Source organism: Lagopus muta, chromosome 5 (genome assembly GCF_023343835.1).
Source record: "Lagopus muta isolate bLagMut1 chromosome 5, bLagMut1 primary, whole genome shotgun sequence".
Classification (NCBI taxonomy): Eukaryota; Metazoa; Chordata; class Aves; order Galliformes; family Phasianidae; genus Lagopus; species Lagopus muta.
In genome coordinates, this window is record NC_064437.1 from 6,830,067 (window position 1) to 6,853,013 (window position 22,947).

The 22,947-nt window shown below is 36.4% G+C and overlaps 1 protein-coding gene across 2 annotated transcripts in view; it reads left to right on the forward strand.

The window, feature by feature from the left end:
- Positions 1–22,947, forward strand: part of BEND5 (BEN domain containing 5) — an 851,759-nt gene that overhangs the window by 334,025 nt on the left and 494,787 nt on the right. For both annotated transcript variants that reach the window (XM_048944758.1, XM_048944759.1), the window contains exon 5: positions 1,879–2,095. In XM_048944758.1, coding sequence (XP_048800715.1) covers positions 1,879–2,095 — 217 coding nt within the window. The remainder of the gene's footprint in view (positions 1–1,878; positions 2,096–22,947) is intronic.

Consider the following 22,947-nt stretch of genomic DNA (forward strand, 5'->3'; position numbering starts at 1 on the left):
TTGAAACAAATAAAGTTCAACAACTCAGCAACATACTATTTAAACTTGCATTACATTTTGAGGACTGGGAGTTAGAATACATTTACCCAGTGCCATATCATCTGCTTGATTTGAGATCAAATGAGGGATGTCCTATAGCACTCCGGAGTAAGGGTGAATGATAGAAATATGTTAAGATACTGGAGAAACCTATTAGGTGAGGGCACTGCATGCACACAGCTGGTGGCATTTTTTCCCTACTACTACTTAAGAAAAATTGAATAGTTTTGTTTTTTGTTTCCTATCTCTTGCATTTGTGGCTTAAAAATCATTTTCAGATGTTAATGATAAACAAATATCTTATTTAAAACAAAAAACGCTGAAGAAAATTCTTGAAGCACAGAAAATTCAAGAACCAGAGTAATAGAAGCAGCAAATAAATTCTTATTTCAAGTCTAATTGACTGCTTCACTGGCTCTTTATTGTACTTTTTCAAGAACATCTCAACTCCTTTCTGTTTCTCTTTGTAGCCCCTGAGTCTTGCTGATCAGATTCCTTAACTGCTGCTCATTGGCAAGCGTACTTCTGCATAATGAAAGGCTTTTGTCCTCCATTCCATATTAGCAGTGAAAGGCCATAACTGATGCTCTGCAGTAGACCAGTTTCTCGGAACTATTACAAAGAGACGCATTGCTACTGCTGTCTCTAAATCTTATTACATTTTCCCTCACCGTGATCCTAGTTTAGCTGAGATGTGTTCCAATCATTAGATGAGACCCGTTTATAATATTATGTAATTGATTCAGTTAGAGTCTGCAGGACTGTAGTGTTTCGTTGCCAAACAGGATTGGTAAGTTAGTTACATCAAATTACAAGTACATTGCATGACTAGAGAATCTCCTGCCTAAATAAAGGTGGAAAATCCATCTGTGTAATGAAGAAGGGACACAAATAGAAATATTGAGCACTTCTGCTTCATAGAATCAGAGTTTGATGCACCTCTGAAACATTACTCACTTCCTTTGAGAAATTAAAGAATAACTGAAGTTGGGTGAAAGATGTCAGGCAGACATTTTTATTCTTTAAACAGATACCAGCTTAATAGCAATGACATAAATAAATGTCTGCACTGTAATTATTTACCATCATGTATATTAATTTTTATCATGTCAGCACTATAAGCCAGAGCTATCACGGAGGGCAGCAATCCAATTTGGAACAGGATCAAACATCCTTTTCTCCTTCACTTTCTAATTTAGGACCAGGTTATTTTCCCAGTCCAAAGTTGTTTTTTTTTTTTTTCTCCTGTTTTTGTTTTCCCTAAAGAACTTATCTCTTCTTCAATTCATTGGCTAGGTGTTGATACATCCCCTGACTACTAAGAGGGATAGCTCCTTTGTGTGTATATGTATATTGGCATATATTATACTATGTACCGTATATATACTCGTACTGAAAATCCTTCACCAATTATGCCTTGCCTGTGCATGGATGAACCAGTTGTGTATCATAGGGTTTAGCCATGTTCCAGCCAGAGATTTGGCTGGAAACTCTGTAGCACTATGAGTTCGCACAAGCTTGATAGCAAAGGAGCACGCAGCTCAGCTGCCCGTGTATCTTCAGCACTTCCTGGGAGTTGGTTTGTCTGATTGTGTGTAACTCTCTCCTGCTATACTAGCCCTACAAGCTCAGACCTGGCACAGCAGCCATGGCTGGCACAGCCCAAGCATGGAATTTGTGTGCATGAGTGCTCTGAAATGCAGGCTCTGGGATCTACATTGTCTAAAATTATTTTACTTCATTTACATGAGAGGAAATAGGAATCTCAGAAAGCATTTCAGTTCAGATTTCTTATGAACATATATATGTTGATTTATATATGTTGCTTTTATTTTTTAGGCAAAGAATACCCTCCAAAAATGTGTATTACTATCGCTGCCCGGACCACAGGAAGAACTATGTCATGTCATTTGCTTTTTGCTTTGATCGTGAGAACGACACTTATCAATTTGCCTACTGCTACCCTTACACCTATACTCGCCTTCAGCACTATCTTGACAACCTACAGAGGCGGAACATGGACTACTTTTGCAGAGAACTGCTAGGACTCAGCGTGGTAAGTGATAGGAATTTTTACCAACTAGCAGGCTTCATTATGGATGCTTACCCTTAAATGCTTACAGAGAATAATTCGTCATCCCTGCTAAGGTAGACATGCACACATATTTGTTTCACTCTTGTCAGTGACACACAGAGTAGCTTTACCCACATAGTGAAATATAGACAAATGCTAATTTAATTTCATGTAAAGTATTTCCTTTGTAATATGCAAGGCAATGCTAAAATTCCCACGTAGGACCAACTGACCACTAAAGGAAGTAACTGAAGCAGCTTTATTGAAGAAATGTGATTTTTAGAGTTTTCTATCTATTTGCTTTTATGGAAAAAGCTTTTCTATTCAGAAGGAAATAAGAATCTTTGGAACGAGAATACAGCTTTTCCTAGTAAAGTAATGCAAAGCATTTTAAAAGCAACTTATTTTATTTAGTCTTAAGATTGTCTGCTTTGGTAAATTTAACTAAAAAGGGGTTTAGTTCTCTCAATATATAGACCCTAGTGGCCATACAAAAATGAAATATGACAGTTCTGGTGGAGGAAGGAGGTTTAATGTTAAGGCTGAATATAATTTGCTACAACCTTTCTCTGAAATGTTTCTTGTCCTGAAGATTTGGAAATCATGACTCAGCCACTGCCATATCAATTCAGAAATCATCAGATTAAGAAAAGAAATTGCTGATATTTTTTCCCTTTTGTTTTCTCAGACATGATAGTGCACGTGTTCCATAGTCTAAATCTTTTCTCTGAGATTTGATTTGGTCCAAACTTGTAGTGTATGTGTGTGTCAGAAAATGAAAGCTGCAGTTTTTATGAAGGCTGCTGATTCTGGCAGCTCAGGCTTTAAAAAGAATCCCAGAATATATTGTGAAAATGAGAAGAAAATAATATGAATAACCTGCTCTGGAATAAAGAACTGGTTTCCACCATTAGGTCAGGCCATTGAGCTCCTTCCATGCCATGAAACTCATTGTTCAACCTACAGAGAAGAGCAAAACCAAAATTAACAGAAAAATTTTGTTCTTAACCCTTTTGTCTGTTAAGCACAGTTTTTGCTCTAAAGAGGACTGTTACATATCTCTGAACTGACATTAATGATTAATCATTCCAATTAGGGGGACAAACAATTACAAAGGCACGAGGAATTTTTTTTTTAATTAAAAAAAAAAAAAAGAAGTAAAGTCTTCAGAGGGTGGGAGGAAGGAGCGCTATCATTTTAATGTGTGTAGGGTTTTACTCATTAATCTTAGGGGACAGAGCTATCATTAATTCTATAATGAAACCAAATTTGTTTCCTTTCACTCTGAAAATAGTATATAAACAGTCACATTTGCATATTCATCAGAACCCTGATCTGACTGATTAAAACACTGAGATAGAAGGATTTGTCTTTTATCTGCATTTTGACAGACTGAGCTAAACTCTTAAATCATGTTAACATTGTGTTGCCAGTAGTTGCTAAACATTATTTTTCATATTTCAGCAAACTAAACAAACAGATGCTGTTCAAAATGTGGCAGGAAATGTGCTGTGTACAAGTCCAGATTTTATATCTATATGTACACACACAGTATGTTTTGCAGAAATTGATATGGTAACATTTTGCAGCTCACCATGCTGATATGTATAAAAAGCTTCTGAATCAGGCTTGTGCTGTAATCTTTGTAAGTAACATTACAATCTCAGAGCATTTCTGGCTTTTCTCCACACACAACTGTCCTAGAACAGCTTGGTAATTTAATGTCTTTGCTGAGCTTGAATAGACAATTTCCATAAGTTCTCTGTGAGTTAAATATTTTAACATAGAGCTTTGTTGCTATCATACATCTTTAAATGGTGAAAAACAGCATCCTTCAGTCTTCACTGCACAGTACTTCATCAAAGCAGAAGCTGGCTGTACTTTAGAGAATTGCGTGCCATATAGGATAGATTTAGAGCTGAAAAAGAGAGCTCCATCTCCACGCTGGCCCCTTACGTAAGATAAGAGGAATCAGATTGGCATAACGAGGCCCTTAAAAGCTCTATTCCTGGCGAAGGGACGATACCCCTGGTAGCACATGGTGGAAGGAAACGTAAAGTTGCCTTCTGAGGACAAACTCTGAAGTCCTCCTGCAGGGTGTGGGACTGAATCATGACAGCATGTTAGGGGAAGGCTGTTGCATACCTGCTGAATGCCATACAGCCACTAATGCCTTTTGTTTGTTCCAGCTGATTTTACAGCTCGCTTCATTAGTTTAAGGTGGTGAGGATGGAGAATGGTTTGGAACAATTTAAGTTCTCCTGGATTATGAAGTTTTGATCTGTGCCTCTTGTAGACAACAGAATCTTGCCACAGATCTATGTGGTTATTTTTTTCCTTTGTACTGGAACAGTGAAATGCTAGTCACAAGAAACCATGCTCAGATGATTGCTCCTGAAGGCTTTCTGAGTGCACATTTTCCTGCATGTAATGTTTTCAAGGCAATCTAATTTCTAATCTAATTTCATATTTTCTCTAAAGAAAGTACTATGCCTCCATTAACTCCTTAAATGCTTTCACTAATTCTATGAAAATTGAAAGTGAAATATCAGTGTGGGACATGTAATTGTCATTAGGATGCAGAATGGCAAAGTGGTTCAGAGCCAAATGGCAAAGATTCCCATTGCCATTGTGAATGGGTAACTTAGCTGTTCTGCTTCTGACCTTTTAATGTTTAAACGCTTTACTTCAGAGAGCTATCCCACACTCTGGATGTGCCAAATGATCTTGAAAATAGTCTCCCCTGCAAGCTAACTGTGATGGCCACCCAGGTGTCATTCAAACTGCTGTTTTCATTCTGCCATTGTTGCCTGTAGATAACTTCAGACTTTGTATAGATTGTTCCAGCAGATCATACGTTCAAAATCTGTAAGCATTTGAAAAAGATTGTGCAGTTGTTTTCTGTGCACATTATGAATGAGTCTGTCATCTTGGCAGATATTAGGCAACACTGTACAGCATCTTATAATGAAAAATAATTTATTATTTCATTTGAAAATATAAACACAAGCTCAATTTCTGCTACTTATATACAATCTGTATGTGTAGCGTTATAAACAGTACCACAGACTTGGCAAAACATTTGAGTATCATTGTTTAAAGATGGTGATCTAAGTTAACTTCACATACTTGAAATGTGTGGACGATTGATGAAACCTGTACCTCTACTAGCATTATGCTATCACACATACTAAATTAAATAAGTATTGCCGAGACTGGCTTCTGCAAATTGCAACTGGCTTGGCGATATTTTTGTCGCTCACTTCAAAAACAGAAAAGATTAATTGTAGACAGATACTTCCTTTTACTCCGTTAGGCAATGGTGCTACCAAATTATGCTTGAGGAGTATTGCAACTGCACATAAAAACCACGGGCCTCAAAGGGATTTCCACAGAGCACAGGCACTAGTATGTGGAATTCTGTTAAATTAAATATTAAACATACATATTTTAAAACAAGAAGGCAATATGTCTAATGCAGAGCCCTGTAAGTGAGCTAGTCTCTAAAGTCAGACCTGAAATACTGAGTGAAACAGATTGGAGCACAAGGTGCTTCATTCTGACGCTCCACCATTTCAATGTATGCTTTTAATTTACGTAAATTACTTCTCATGATGGTGTCAGAGTGAATCAGAATCAGGCCCCAAGACTGTAAACCTGCACAGCCGATGTCACATTTTTGGTTCATTGATCAAAAATCCCTTATTTGATGTCTAAACTACTGATAACCCCGGTAAAAATAGCTAATCAGTTCTACAGATATCTACTGGTCCCTTTTAACTGCTCAGTTATTACTGTTTTAAAGCATGAAGCAAAGAAAATAGACAATTTTTCTAAGGTTAAGTTTCCCATTTCTGTGTACAGTGTTAGGTTATATAATAATGGTTCTATAAAAGAAAAGTGTAGTCTTCATCTTAAAAAAAAAAAAAAAATAGAAGTGATAGGCTTCAGTGTGATGTATCATGCCATGGAAATCATGTTGGTATCATATTCTGTACTTTTCAGTGGACCTGACTGCAACTAGGTTGAAATGCCATCTAAATGCAATTTGTGGTAATTTACTTGGTCTGAAATAGGGCACAGAAGTAACGCTAAAAATACCATAAACCTAGCTTCTCATTTATCTAGAATGTGAAAGTGCATCCATACATATGCTTAGGGCACATACTCTTTAATCAGTTATGTATCTATCTATACATATAGTGCTGATTTTCCCATATTATTCATAATATGTATGTTATCCCAAAACTGTAAATGAGATTTTATATGTTTCTACAAATATTTGCTTAGCTGAGTTTGGGTATTAGCAGAAGTAGAGTTGGGCCTAAAAGTAACATCACCACTTTTGGAATTAAAACATGATCAGTAATGTACAATATCATAGTATTGATATTAAACAATATTTTTACTTGTTCATTTATTTATTATTCAAGAAATAACATCATTTCTCAACCACTAACGGAAAAGGGAGTTCTAATGAGCAAGTCACTAAACACGGAAAGTAAAGGAGGTGGACCCTCCTTTACAGCAAAATTATATAAATCACAGAATTACAGAGGTTGGAAGATACTTTTGGAGATCAATGAGGCCAACCCCCATAAAAAGAAAATGCAGAGCCTGGGTCTTGAACCCAGCATCCTTTGGTACATGATCCCTGCGCTGTGTGAGTGCTGTAGCCACTGGGCCAAATAACATGAAAAGTAACAAGGAATTCTTCCATACATATATTCACTTTTAAGGAGAATTTCTTAAAATTTGAAGGAAATTCTGGGAGATAATCTAGCTAGTGAGATTTACAGACAAGGAAAGGCAGACAAAACCGTTAGTCTTGCAAGTTAAGATCTTGCAATATTGAGAAACTTTACCACATATATAAGCTGGTTAAGTCTTAAATTTTAGAAAGAACAATGTTTTCTATCTGAAAATAATTTCCAGAAAGATTCACATATATTGTTGTTTATCAAACTCTAAGTAACAAATCTTAGAATTACAGAATATCCTGAGTTGAAAGGGATTCAGGAAGATCATGGAATCCAACTCCTGGCTCCATGGAGGACCACTCAAAATTCAAACCCTATGTCTGAAAGAGGTGTCCAAATGCTTCTTGAACTCCAGCAGCTTGGAGCCATGCTCTCTGCCCTGGGGAACTGTTCCATGCCTACTGCCCTCTGGTGCAGTCCCTTTCCCTAAACCCCACCTACTCCTCCCTGACACGACTTCACGCCATTCTCTCAGGCCTGTTATGTCTCCAGAGAATGGAGCTCAGTGTTGCCCCTTCACTCCCTGTGAGGAACTGCAGCCACCGTGAGACCTCCCCTCAGCCTTAACTGCGCTGGATCCAACAAGCTAATGGACCTCAGACACTCTTACGTCTTCCCCTGTAGACTCTTGTTCTTATGTAGCTTATTCTATGTGTTCTTTCCCATTCTTTTCAATTGCCTCTTTCTGTTACAAAGGGGAAGTCCAAAGTAACTGTTAGGCATTGCAAATTCCAGGGCCACAAAAGATTGTCATGTTCTTTTCTGTGTTTCATCCCAGTGTCAGTTCATTTGCTTTTGTATTCTAGTCTGTCACCTTTCTTTGTTCTTACTTATGACTCTCATGCTCCCTATTTGTTTCTTCTTCTAATATGTACATCCACATGTTCAAAGTAGGTGTAATGTAATTTATTTGTCATGTAGAGAAAAGAGAGAGAGCTTCAACCTGGAATGGAAGCATGTTAGTATCGTATTGGTCATCCTGACATACCTGAGTTAATACCTGGATGCAAGAAGATAGTTATTTGTTTAATGAATAAATGATGTAATCCCGATTGAAAATAAACTTTCTTTGTCTACAGTCAGCTGAATTCTCAGATATAGGCAACTGTAAGCTTCTGGGAACAGGGTCCACCTCCTTTACTTTCCGTGTTTAGTGACTTGCTCATTAGAACTCCCTTTTCCGTTAGTGGTTGGGAAATGATGTTATTTCATGAATAATAAATAAATAAAATGGAATTCTGGGGTCCTTTACATGTACACTAATGTAAAGCTTTTTTAATTTTAATAATTTTAGGATTAATCTACTAGTTCTGAAGGACAGAAATATATTTTGAAGATACGTGTGGCCCTGGAAATTATCAAACTGCCTAGATTACATTCATTCTTTCAGTCTCATTTGCAGAAATTTGTTTTCCTTCTTTTCCAGCGCAGCATTAAGCAATAAATATATATAGTGATATTGAATGTGCTCACATGTAGGGGAAATAGTGCTACACAGTGCCGTTAGCTGCGTTTGTCCAGTAACTCTTTACTGCATTGATTCCACTGGATTCTGACTGTGTTTTAGTTGGCTTCTATTTAGATCTCTAGTGCAGTTGTTGTGTAATGTATGTGTGAGAACAGAGTTATATATTAATGTATATTCTTCATCTGTAGACCCAGAAAATTGTTAGCCTCACCCACATTATCTGTAGGGTTGAGTTTTTGGGACTGAAGGCTTATTTAACAGTGTTAAAGTCTGCTTAGGCAAAAGGATTTGAATTTATCCCTTTTAATTTAACCAAAGAAAGAATTATGTATTGATTTAGCTTTATGGTAAATATAGAATGTAAATATAATGTATTAAAATCTAATTACTTTAGGCAAAGTCTTGTTCGTATGATTTGTGTAAGCTGAATATTATGATTCTGATGCAGAAAAAGACACATAAACACAGAAATAAACGTAAGCCTGTGAAATATCCTGGTGAAGTTATTGGCATAGTTCCAATCAAATCACATATGTCTAGAAGGGCCTTTACATTCAAGGTCAAAGCAATCAGCACTTTGCAAGATAAAGACTAAGTGCCCTCATGTATAGCCATTATCTTGCACTAGCACTATAACAACATGAGTAAAGGAAAAAAAAATAATCCTAGACTTTGAGCAAAGGATCTCAGTGTTCCTGCCCAAGCATACTTCTTACAAAGTAACAAGGAATAATGATGTTTTCAGTCTGGTATGAATGTAAATGGAACTGGTTATTAGTTGATTTATATTTCAGTTCCTGTAAAATGATTGCTTCAGTAAGCTCCCAAAGGCTTGCTTATCTAAAGTTTCACCTTTACCTACTGTACGCTGAGGCTGAGAGCTGAATTAGAGAGCTGGTGCTAGGATATGAAAAGAATTTGCTTCCTGTCATTGGTAACCAATGTCTAGTGGTTTTGTTCGCTCCTTGTAGTGTAATAATAAAGCAAATTTACAGTGAGATAGAAGTGGTTTCAAATAACTTCCTAATATTATAAATTTCCCACTGGACTAAATTTTAAGACTTGTGAGCCAGTTACTCTCCCCTTTAAAATAACAAATAAACCATTCAATAACAAGCAACCAAAATATCTGTCACATTCAGTCAGGATATGAGTTTTCTGCAAACCTTCCTGCATGCACTCTTCAGATTCATCATCTCTCTTATAATGAAATATACCTAATAGATAATACTCAACAAATAAAAGGAAGTCTCAAATTTGATTTAAAGAAGCGCTTGTCTGCTACTTTATATTTGGATGTTTCATCACTCATTCACATCTTGTTGGATAAACTGGTTCAGGTAATGTATTCTGCAGCCCTTTTTGCAGCTCACTGTAAATTTGCTGAATGCCCAATTGTAAAGAGAAGACCTGTTTGTAATGTATCTATCAGGTGTGCACTTGAGGCCTTCTGCATAAGAGATCAGTGCCAATTCTGTAGCTCTTTATCCCTGGCTTGTAGGTGTTCAGTAATACTTTATCCTGGTTGTCCTAAGCCTTGAATGCTGAAAGATGGCTCTAAAAAACACTTCAGTTTGTGTGTCAAAAGGGAACCTGCATTATCTTTATACCACATAGGAATGAAAAGATAAATGTATAATAAGAATAAGAAAATATTTTAATATTGATGAAGGAAGTGTAGTTCATGTGGTCCAAGCTGCCTGATTGTGCCCTTACTAATGGCTCTAAATATTTGAATATACATACTTGAGAGATAATATAAGGCTTGCCACTACCTACTACAATTATAGAAAGCACAGTGGACAGTGGTGTGTATAGTCTGAGGTCCATTTTTACTTGCAATGTGGATTTAGTGGCCCTTTTTAATCAAAGGATAGTGCAGTGAATAAGTACATCAAGCTTTCATGTAAGAGAAGATGCTGTCACCATTATTTTAAGACATCAGATTATATTCATATATATTTTATGTTAGGAGATCATAACAGTTCCGGGGGAAAAACGAATGTATTTCTAGGAAATGCTAGCTACTTTTGAAGTGTTGTTATTACTCAGAAATACTGAAAGCAATATTTATCTTTGTTTTGAAGACAAAATAAAGTACAAATAACATGAGGAGGCAGGAGATTTTCAGTGTAAAGTAGTAGCTACTTAACTGTAAGCTGGTGTGTTTCGTTGTTGATAATTTTTTTTTTTTTTTCATTTCTTAGGAAATATAAGGTACAATTTAAAGCATTTTGAATACTCCTCAAAAGATATCTTACGTAGCAACCAATTATATTGATACGTGAAAATAACTGTGGTCTCTGATAAAGATCCTCTTATTTATGTTTTCAAACAGCAGCTGAGCACCATACTGTGGCAGCAGAGAACAGTCTCAGAATTGAACACACATTGCAAAGGTCTCAGTTGTGTGGCAGTTTCTATGAAAAACAATGCCATTCTTAGGCCCAGTCCAAAGTTTTCACTCAGAATTCTTTAGAATTACGGACATATGTTTTTAGAGAAAGTTTGTTTTTGCGAGCTACCTTATCTGATGTTAAATTCGTCTGATGATAAACAAATACTGTGGATGAAGACAAAGGAGGCATTTAATCAATTTCAGGAATTTACATCTGTACTCATTAAAAAAAAAAAGCACAGTTTCAGAAAATATGTCATCCATCCAATGGTAGCGTCATTGCAGCCATCTTATAGGTAATGAGACTACTACAGAAAATGGAATTAAATAGAAGCAATACGTGATAAAGACTTTGATATTAATTTTCCTAGTTTATCCATAGTAAGCAGAATTAATTTAAAAGGAATTTCTCTTCAGAATAGATCATTGTGGTCAGGACCACAAGTAGTACAACTGATTTGTCTCCTTGGGGCAAACGCAGTTTGGCATACAGATTTGAAAATATGAAAATACAAAGTTGATCTTTCAGGTGTTTTGACAGAAGAAAAATAATAAAGTGAAACTTTTGATAGTCGCATACCAAAAGGAAATCTAATGTTTTGGGAACCAGATTCCATTTACAACTGCAGAGCTCTTCAAAATGTTGTCCTCAGCATGCAAGAAGATGCCTCATGAGAATGAAAAATAACCTCTAAGGTATTATAGTATATAGTATATATATAAAGTATATCCAATGGAGAATTTATAGGAATGTCAGATGACCTATTAAGGGCACTTTATAGATTAACAGATGAGGGCTAAAATAGAGGTTGGTGGTGATGTGTTGGAAAAATAGGAGGAATTCTGGCATCAAGATGCATCAAGGTTTGTCTGAGACCTGGACATTGATATTAATCCAAACCATGAATATTTCAAAATCTGAAAGGTAATGGCCAGAGAAGAATAGCATTACTGCTCAAAGGCATTGAATCTTTGCTTGCAGTGAGTGGAAATGAGTTAGTTTCATATTGCCCTGTGGTCCGTCTTCTTCCTTATACCTTAAGGGAAATTGTCTAGATCTTTACTATGCCTCAGGCAATTAAATTACCAACGTAAAGTACTTTGTTGTCTTTTGCTTGAGGACCATTTGTTCTTTCAGGAATTAATGGTATTGTGGAGTCCCAGAGAACCTGTAAGTTTTTTTTTAAATATGTGATTGAAGTGTTTTGTTCATCTTAATGAAGAATACAGACAGTATGTATTCTCATCCTCAAGAGAACAAACAGCTCAGCATATGAACTAAGGAAAGAAGAATGTATGTTTCAAAGGTATGATTTTCAGCTGTTGTCTTCATCCTTACAAGATACTCTGGCAGCACCACATTTGTTTTCATCTCTAGCTGATTTTGAAATCCTTCACAGCTTTAGAAATAAAACTGCACATATCCTCTAGATTTCTTGTGTAGAAATAGATAAGATTTTTTAACAGCAAATATCACAGCAGTGCTTCCACTGCAGTCCTCCATTTAGAGGAGGACCCAATTAGGCTTGGGTGCACACAGACCAAATAACATTATAGGCTTATACTGCACAGACGTGTAGAAAGATATTATGTTCCATGTGATCAAACAGAATTCCTATATGTCCTCTCTTGGCTGAAATTCCAATTAGCCATGGCAACCAATGAGGGAAATATGCAGCAATATAAAACGTCTAATTCAGTGCTGACAAAGAGGTGGGATGTATTGATCTGTTTGGCAGAAAACTTCATTTTTTCTTCATTCCTATAATTCAGATTTTCTCATTACTGGACACAGATGGCAAAATATAATTTTATTAACTATAACCATTTGTTTTGCAGTTCATCAATTAAATTCCAAAGAGTACAGAGACTAGTTTATGCTAGCTATTAACAAAAACAAGTTAGTATCTAGAGCTATAATAGAAATGGTGATGGATGTTGCATACTATACTTCAAGATCATTTGTTGCTATGACAGTAATGAAGTAAAATGAGACAGGGTCTCTGGAATCTCAGATTTTTCATGTTCCCAGAGAGTTAGAGATTAAAAAAAACAACAACTTTTCTCTCAGTGAGCTGAACTTCATTCCTTCGAAGCTACAATTAATATATGCTTGTTACAAAATACATAGTGTACTCTCTTCTTATTAGAAAGTTAAATCAGAAAAGAAGGGAAAATGATAGTTTGTAATTATCCTGAATAACAACCATCTCTACTCTTAACATCAGTATGAAACACCAAATTAATATCAGGTGAAGTAAACTGAAAAATCCGAAATTTCCAGAAGTACACTTTTGCAGTAGTGGATGAGGAGTGCATTTGAAAATCCTTTCCTAATCTCCTTTATTGTTTGCTTTCTTTTTTCTACTAAGATGTTCATCTTTTAGGCTTTGTTTTGTTTCTAATGTCCCAAGTGCTACAAGTGTGAGGATGTAGGATAGCCTATACAGTGACAGCAGCACAGACTATATGTGCTATTGGAAAGCATTAATTATTTATTTGTGTCCTTGATAGAACGGGGAGCCTACATGCACAAATGTTCAATTCATATCATTTTGCTTCTCAGGAATTATTACAGGGAAGCTTACTGAAAATTACAATGGTATTAGATCTTAAAATGTTTTCTTTTTTGACTCAAAAATACCCCATAATAATTACAATGTAATGAATGTAGTCTACTGCGAAGAAAAAGATATGATAGTAAACCCCTAACAAACCTCTGGAACTGGTCATACATCATCAGATCTCCCTGGCCACACTTAACTTATCAGTGTAACGCTGATGGCAGATGTATTTCAACAGTGATTATGAATAGAAATCCTTACAGCAGATTCATACTATATTCCATGTGCTGGGACTACCCATCTGTACCCCTGTTTGCAGCCAACAAGAATACTAAATTTTGCAGTTTTGTTCCAGGGACAATGTGAGTCAGATCTCTCTAGGAGAGACCTTCAACTTTACCACAATTGGGTAAGCTGATTTTGTGTTGTTTACTGCCAAGGATCCTGAATGCCAAAGATGTAAAACAGTTTGCTCATAAACAGACAACATATAGCCAAGTCTTCTTCTTTTCAGATATCCATTTTATCTTATTCTAATATGGACATTGTTTTGTGCCAATCTTCTTCTTTTGCATCCTAGTCCACTGCATATGAATGTATCCTGGTTTCAGGAAGTCATGTTCATGGCAAGTTTAAACATGCTATCTAATGATAAACCAGAATCTACCAGAATAGCGTGAATTTCTGGAAGGGAAATTTATTATGTGATAATTTTAACTTTTCCTGCCTACCAGTTAGTAGTATTGGAGTTATTTATTGCTGCTAACTTTTGAAAAGCTCTCCTTTTATCCCCGTCATTGTTTTCAAATCTATATAGCACCTAAAAGTGCCACAGTCAAATCATAATTCATGATATTGCTGTCAGTTTCTGTAAAATTTGTAGAAGGCCTTTGAAGTTCTTTCCACTAATACCAAATCTACCTCCATCATTTCTTTCATTGGGTCACAGTCCCATTACTCTCTCTCCGTCAATGTTGCCTTCTTTTTGAGTTTAATGTCTGTTACAGAGGCAGTGATGCAAGGAGAGCTGATATCTGACCTCTCTTGTGCCATGTTTCATTACAGCAATGGTTCTCCAAGATTACGTTCAAAAAATTTTCTCAAAGGTTTTTCAGAATTAACCGATTATTAAATTATCTGCCTAGGCTTTGTGCTAGTTTTGAGAATGTCACTGACTTATAACATTCTAGAAAGAATTTAAATTTCCACTTGTACACCTAAATTCTTCTGGTATAACCTGTGAGTTGATATCTCATTATGTGACTTCTATACCGGTCTCTACTCCTAACAATACAAAGGAACAAAAGACAGGCCTTTTTTTGGTATTACCTTGCAGATAAATCTTTACTACCTCTTGGATAAATCAATGGGAGAATTACTGGAGTACTTTATATGCTTTATAAGTTTAGTATTGGCTTCTATTCTGGATTTTTTTTTTTAATCTACCCTAGTTTCTTCTTAAGCGGTGTAAGCCTTCGTTTATTTGATTTATTATTTGACAGTCTCACAGTGCTGTGTACCTCTGTAACCACACATAAAAAAAGCTAAGTTTATGTACAAAACTGCTTCCTTGTACCTTCTTGCCCCTCTGGTTCATATAATTTAAAGTGGCCAGAGAAAGCAGGTGCACCAGAGCCGTCACCAGGAGTAAAAGCAGGGAAAAATGGAACGTAAGTCTTTGAGGAAAAAAAAAAAGATGAGATCATCTAGTTATCATAAGATGTAGATGTTTTCAGTAGCTGTTTGTCTTTCAGTGTCACCAATGATGACATACAGTCTTTGTGCTTGCTTAACATTCAGAAGGCACTTATGACAAATAGGGTCATGAAATGATGATGCTTACCAGGTTTGGGAATATGTATTGCTATCATTACTTCAGAGGTCAGTTTTAGCTTTTTGAACTTTGAATTAGGGTCCAATCATCTTCAGTAGAATTGTGTGTTTTGGAAAAATGTCTGTGATGAATGAAATGTAGGCAAAACTATTGGGGTTTTTGTTTTTTGTTTGCCTGTTTCCACATATTGATATTGTTGAATCCTTATCAGAACTGAGCATATGAAGCAAATTGAATGTGACCACATATGTGTTGAGTAGAATTGAAATAAGCAATAGCTATCTTGATTCTGAAACCAAATACTAAGATGAGTCAATGATAGTTCGTAATAGCTTCAGAGACCTTTTTTAATGTGATTTTTTTTTTCATTCCTATCTATTATTCACTGCAAGTAAGCCAAGAAATGAGATCAGAATGCCTTCACTCTGCTTGTAGTCATCTGCATCCCAACTATGATCAGTGAATTTTCACAGGAAAGAAGATAACTGAGAACTTGCAGAATTTATATTTGGTGCTGAATTTCCAGAAAGCATTTCTAGCCCCTAATGATTTGCAGTTTATGAACTTGAGACATCTATGTTAACAAATCCCCTGACAGGATTATTTCCCTCATCTTGATCTTTATTAAAAACCTCTGATCATGTCCCTTGGAAGAAATGAAACATTCAAGAGCAACTTTTTGGATTTCAGGAATGCCAGAAAGGGGAAATGTCTCATATGAAAAATCCAAATGTCTGAAAGGTCTTGCTGAAATGTAGCTGCCGTTGTTAAATTTCTGTCTTCTTGCAAGTCCCCACTCTGCTCTGGAAAGAGAAGTGTGTGCATTTGTTTTCGTCCATCAGAGAACTAAGAGACAGAATAATGTTCAATCATGATCTTAATCACAGCAAAATAGTTTCCACTGAAATGACTCTATAGAGGATTTATTCTCCCATCTATTCAGTTGCATAAAACATTCTCTTAATGGGTGGTGCATGTGCTACAGTAAAGAATAGACCCCATTGTATTAAAATTACATGTCTGGGATTTTAACATAAAAACTGAAAAATCCCACAGTGCAAAACTGACTTAAACTCAATTTCCCTCTCCCCCTCTTATAATGTCAAGATGCCTGAGTGCTCAAGTGACTGAGTAAGTACTAAATATTTAATGCGTGGAGGTTACATTAACTGAGTCTTTGATCTGAAACTTCTTAAAAACGTCTTAAAAGCCCTTCAAAAACGGGTTAGTATTTCATTACAGTCACTTAAAATAGATTTATTTTATCAAAACATCCTGTCAGAAAACCCAAAGCTGTGATTAATAACCTACAGCATTTTTACTAAAGCATCTCCTAATACTAGTTTCTCAGTGTATCAACAGATTACCCATTGCAGAAAAAAAAAAACACAACCAAACAAGCTGGCCCTGTCATCTGTTTGGCAGTTACACTTATGCAGAGTATTTCTGCTGAGTTTCAGCAGATATAGACATTAGAATCCACTGTGGAATTCTGCATGCTGGTGGTATGCAAACAATCTCTTTTATTTAAATTTGAGATTAAATTATTATTATTATTATTATTATTATTCACAGAACAGTGTTTGTGGGGCAGTTCTCTGCAAATGTTTTTGTATAGTAATATTTGCAAGTATTTGGGCAATAGAAACTGCTTGATTTTAATCTGCATAGAGTAATTTGAGAGCAACACTGCTGTGTCATGGCTCTGATATTTAGATTTATTTATCTTTTGAAGTCAACAAACTACAGTATGATATTACATGAGTCTCTGGTAGACATGTAGATGCTAGGAGCGTACTCTGAGACAGGTTTCTTGGTCAAGCATATTCTGGGATAGTAGAGGAACATAAACACTACATTCTTAGTCCAGTATCCTATGCAGTCATATGATACTACTTTCTCAAAGAAAGAGGTAAGGATTTATTCTCAAGTGACCCTAAAAATAGTAGTGAAAAGCACATGGCTGAGCCTTCACAACCTGCTTTGAAAATGTATTTCTCTTGTTTCTTCAGGGAAATGCATCTTTGTCAGTGCATAGCTTATATCAGGAATGCTTTGCATATGAAAACCACGTGTAGATTGAATCCTATTATATAAGTCAAGGCTGATTTTCTGTGGAGTTCTTTTGTACTATCAACATTAAAAGGGGTGTTATAAATAAAAGTGGAATATAATTATAAATGCCCTTCTGATGAAAAAAAAAATCCTTGATTACCTTTGAATTCTTTTGCCCTTTAAAAAGGTTATATTTAACTGGTTCAGTTTCTTTCTTGATGTTTCAGTTCCCAAGGGAAATCAACCTCCAGTACTAACTGTTTCAATTGGGCTATATGACTTTACTTTGTGTCTTGCATTTGTTAACAGACAGATTATATAACACTGCAGGCTAAACGTACATTGTTCTGTTTCCCTCTACCATTGTTACTCTGTGTTTGGAGGGATGGACGGAGAGGTGGGGAATGGTTTTCAATACTCCTGCTGAAATTAACTCTTCCTGATAATAGCATGATCAACTTGAAAGTAAAGACCTAGGAATCACATGAAACGACACATCTTAAACTATAAAAATATGTTCAATATTTTGACATGTTACCTGTCATCCATGTGTTCTTGTTCCCAGTGGCATAAAATCTGGTAGCACTACTGGCTGGATTTTCTTGAGTTTCCACACTGAGAAAGTAATTTGTGCATGTGTGTGCTGCTACACTGAAATGCTGGAGGCTAAATTCTACAGTTACCTTCCATTTCTAAGTAGTTTGGTGTTGAATGACTTTAGATTCATTATCCTTATATTTCATCAAATAATATGCTTTCTTGGTAGAGGAGGAGATGAAAGGACCTTTTAAAAAAGTGGCTGTAGAAAAAAGAGAGAAAAGAAAGAGGAATTTCATCTTGGATTTTGTTGTTGTTGTTGTTGTTGGGTTTTTTTGTTTTGTTTTGTTTTGTTTTAGTTTGGTTTTGTTTTTTGTGTTTCATTTTAGTCACTGATCAGTACTCCCAAGAGTGTGCTGCATTTGGAGAAGAAAGGCAAGCAAGCATGTTAACTAACTAACTGGAAGTTGATTGTAGCATGCTGGTGCTTAGACAACTGATAAGAGGGAAGGAAACATTTATGGTGAGAATCAGCAAAAGCAGGAACATGCTTTAATACTTTGCCTATCTCATGTCACAGGTCCAGTGTACTACATCTGAAGATAAATTCAGACTAGGCTTTCAAATTGTATGGCATAACATTTGGAATGGGTTGGATAATAAGATATGGCAAATGATATTTTGATTCAGAATGCAATAATGTTTGTATTTGAGAGCCTACATTTCTTGTCAATAGTAAGAGTGTATTACTATGATTTGGCTATGATCTATACATTCCTTGTGCAGTGAGGTGTCACAGAGGAAGCATCGAGTTGTTGTACTGGCTGCTAATCCTTTGCAAATAGGTATGTATAAAGTAGTGCATTTTTTACCTGTATGACATCAGAGAGTTCAGTGAAAGCTCATGGGTTTTCATTATTCTACAGTCTAAGTGAGTAAGAAAAGAGTTATAGTAGGAGTATCTACTTCTGCTTTTGAACTTCTGTACTTTTCTAATGTGATTTAAAAAAATAATATTTAAAATAATTATGTTGAATTCCACAATTTCCTGAAAGTATGTATATTATAAAAGCCCTTCCAGAACTTATTCTGTCATTCCTCCTCACCCTTTATTCCTCTTATTCACTGAGATGCCCTGTCATGAGTAAAATGCTGTACTGCATATTCTTTGTGAAAGCCAAGCAGTGACAGATTTACATTACATAAACTCTTTCAACATCTTTTTTAATTATTAGAATAAACTGTTTGCAGTCTATAACTTCTATAAAGTTTTTGTTTAACAAGCAGAATCCAGCTCTTCATCTTCCAGTCTGGTACACTGTGTGCTTTAATTTATTCTATCTTTGGGGATAGTGGATAAACAGTGAATTTGGGCTTCAAAGAGAGGCAGAAATTTTGAGTTGTATTTGCAGTTATGGAGTTGTTTTTTTTTTTTTTAGCAAAACATTGGTGCACTTTGTACATATTTTTTTGGATTTCTTTTAATACAGGGGGAAGTTTGAATTAGAATAATTCTTCCAGTTCTTCTCAAAGCCACAAAAGCTGTTTTTTGTTTGTTATTTTGCATGTGACAGTCTGTCATACAAGATGTTGAATTTCTTATCTACTACCCACATCTTCTTAAGCATTCATATACCTTCAGAGTTGATAGTGCTCTTCTTTAGTTGTCCTATACCTAATTTATTTGTCATGAACAACTTAAGGTATGAGACATTTTAATTCCTGGCTATATGATTATTACATTTTAAAACATGATAGCTCAAAAATTCTCTTCACATGTAATTTTTTTTTTTTTCCTTTATGGAAATTATTTCAAGTCTTTAGGTTCTGAGCAATTCTTTTTACCAGCTGTCTGTTTTGTATCAACTATCTTTGTCCAATAATTTTTCAATATTTAGGAGATTGGCTGGTAATCTTTCATTGAGAAAAAGGACTTACAAAAATACTGTACGACAAAAATCTTATCTGAGTACTAGCTTCAGTCTTGATTTATTGTCTGTGGTATCTCTATATGTTTCACATCCTAGATTGCATTTGATTGCACAACTTGTAAAACTTGTAAAACTATGTAACTAAGTAAAACTTGTAACTATGGAAGAATGGAAATCTTTGAGAAAAAGGTCCCCCGGCTCAGCATTTTGCATAGCTGTTACTTTAATCAGTATCTCAGCAGTAAAGATCCGATATGATCAAAGTCCTGGCTTTCTCAGTGTTCTCCTGTCTATACAGACACTTTTTTATCTGCATTCAGAAAGTGCCCTGAAGATCTGCAAAAGCATCCAGGCTCTCTATCTCCTTCATCTCTCCCATAGTTCTTTCTGCCATTTCAGCCATTGTGTTTACAATTTGCCCATTCTAGTATTCAGCAACAGTCAAAATCCTTCCTGCCAACTTATTCCATAATTTGTTTCGCTATGTTAGCAGAGCATATATTCTCATATGCGAATTGCTTCTTTAGTTTTCTTCAAAACTGTGGTACTTGGAAGTAGATTTCTATAATTTATGGCAGAAGTAACTAGTATGATTAGCTTTTGCTTAAAATTGCTGTCACTACTATGTTATTCTGGGCATTAACTTGGGAACAGGAGCTCCTAACCATTCTAATTCTCCATTACCTTCATTAATATTGTTCTAACATTTAACACATAACCAGAGTAATAGCATGTATACTCTGCAGTTTTACTATTCTTTGCATCAGTGTTAACATTGTGTGTAGTAAAGGTCCCATAAACTTACTGCAGAATAATTTTATCCATGGACATATGGGAGTTAAACTTTCATTGCCTTACAGTTTTCATTAGATAGAGGCTTACTGGTACCATGGCAGAATGCTCAAATAAGCATTTTAATGTTGAATAAAGGTCAACACACTGGAATTTGAAACCATTAATCCTTTTGCTCTTAGAGTAGACAGAACTTTAACAGACTAAATAACACATTAAATAGTAGACTTAAAGTTCTGAAGAAGAAAGATATGCTTTCAAATTAATAGTTTAGACTTTTAATTTAAGCAACAGAAGCTCATTTTATTTTTATTTTATTTATTTTATTATCTTTTGTTGTTTTTCCACATTGTTCTGATGGGAGAGGAAGTTTCTGAGTTCATAGAGCTATGGAGAAAAGAGTTCTCATTTTATTATGGGATTACAGAATGGCTGTAGGGGAGGGGACCTTAAAGATCATTTAGTTCCAATCCTCCTGCTGTTGGCAGGGTTGCCAGCCTCTAGATCAGGCTACCCAGGATCCCACCAAACCTGGCCTTCATTGCCTCCAGAGATGAGCCATCCATAACCTCTCTGGGCAACCTGTCCAGTGCCTCAGCACTTTCTGAGTGAAAAAAATTATTCCTAACATCTGACCAAAATCTCCCCCCTTTTACTTTAAAGCCATTCCTGCTTGTCCTATAGCTGTCAGACAATGTAAAACGTCAGTCTCCTTCCTGCTTGTTAGCTCCACTCAAATACTGAAAGACTGCAATGAGGTCTCCCTAGAGCCTTCTTCTCTCTGATCTAAACAAGCTCAACTCCCTCGATCAATCCTCATAGGAGAGATGTGCTCCAGCCCCTTGATAATCTTTGTGGCCCTTCTATGGACCCACTCCAACAGTTCCACATCCTTCCTGAACTGGGAGCCCCAGGCTTGGACATAATCAAGACAGGGCCTCATAAGGGCAGAGTAGAGGGGGACAGTCACCTCACTGTCCCTGCTGGCCATTACACTTTTCATGCAGCCCTGGATGCTGTTGGTCTTCTGGGCTCAAAGCACACACTGCTGGCTCATTTCAAGTTGTTTTGTCAATCAAGATCTCCCAGGTTCTTCTCTGCAGGGCTGCTCTCAATGAGTTCTTCTCCCAGTCTGTACTTGTATCTGAAATTGCCTCAACCCAAGTGCAACAGCTTGCACCTGCCCTTGCTAAACCTAAACAGATTCTCGTATGCCCACTTTTTGAGCATGCCCATTTCCTCTAGGTGGTGTCCCTCCCTTCTATTGTGTCAACTGCAACACTCAATTTAGTGCCAGCAAACTTTCTGAGGTTCCACTCAACTTCACTTGTCTATGTCATCGCTAAAGGCATTGAAGGGTTCTAGTCACAAGATGGACACCCTGAAGGACACCACTCATGATGGGCCTCCAGCTGAATGTGGACCCATTGACAACAATCCTCTGGCTATGTCCATCCAACCAATTTTTAATCCACTTAATAATCCAGCCTTCAAATTGATATCTTTTAAATTTAGCAATAAATTGGAGTGAGGTCATTTCAGCTAGATGACATCATTTGCCCCTCCGTTATCCACTGATGCTGTAACTCCATCACAGAAGGCTACCAGGTTGATCAGACATGATCTGCCCTTGGTGAAGCCATGTTGGATGTCTCAAAATACTTCCTTATCCTGCATGTTCATGAAAAGCAGGTATGAAAGACCATGTGCAGTGGAAATTATCCCACTGTGTTCAGGTCACAATAATTATATCAGTCTAAGAATAGAGAGGCTGTCCTCTTCAGATGAAAAGATGATCAGGCTCTCAATTAATTTTTGGACTTTGAAAAGTTGTGGCATTGTAGATTCTTGAATTACAACTGTATGGCTGTTTGTTGAACTTTTAACCTATGTGTGACTGAAGCCTGTCTTTTGGGAATGCATCAAGTCTTGATTTCAGGACATCAGGAAACAGAATATCTACTGTTTCCTTTGATAATTTGTTCCAGTGTCTGATTACTCACTGTTAAAAATGTCAATCTAATTCTTGAGTTGGATTAATCTTGGATTATGAAGAGGTCTTGAAGGTACTGGTGGATGCTAACCTGGACATGAGCCAGCAATGTGTCCTCTCAGCCCAGATCTCTAACTGTATCCTGAGCTGCATCAAAAGAAGCATGGCCAGCATCTCAAGGGAGGTGATCCTACTCCTCTGCTCTGCCTTGGTGAGATCTTACCTGCAGTACTATGTCCAGATGTGGAGTCCTCAGTACAGAAGAGCTGAGGATATGTGAGAGCCTGTCCAGAGGAGGGGCACAGAAATGATCCAAGGGATGGAATACCTCCCATTAGAGGACAGGGTGAAGAGTAGAAGGCTCTGGGAAGACCTGAGAGCTCTCTTTCAATATCTAAAAAATAAGAAGGAAGGGAACAGACTCTTTAGCGAGATCTATTGTAATGGGACAAGGGGAAATGGTTTCAAATTAAAGGAGGGAAGATTTGGATTGCATATAAGG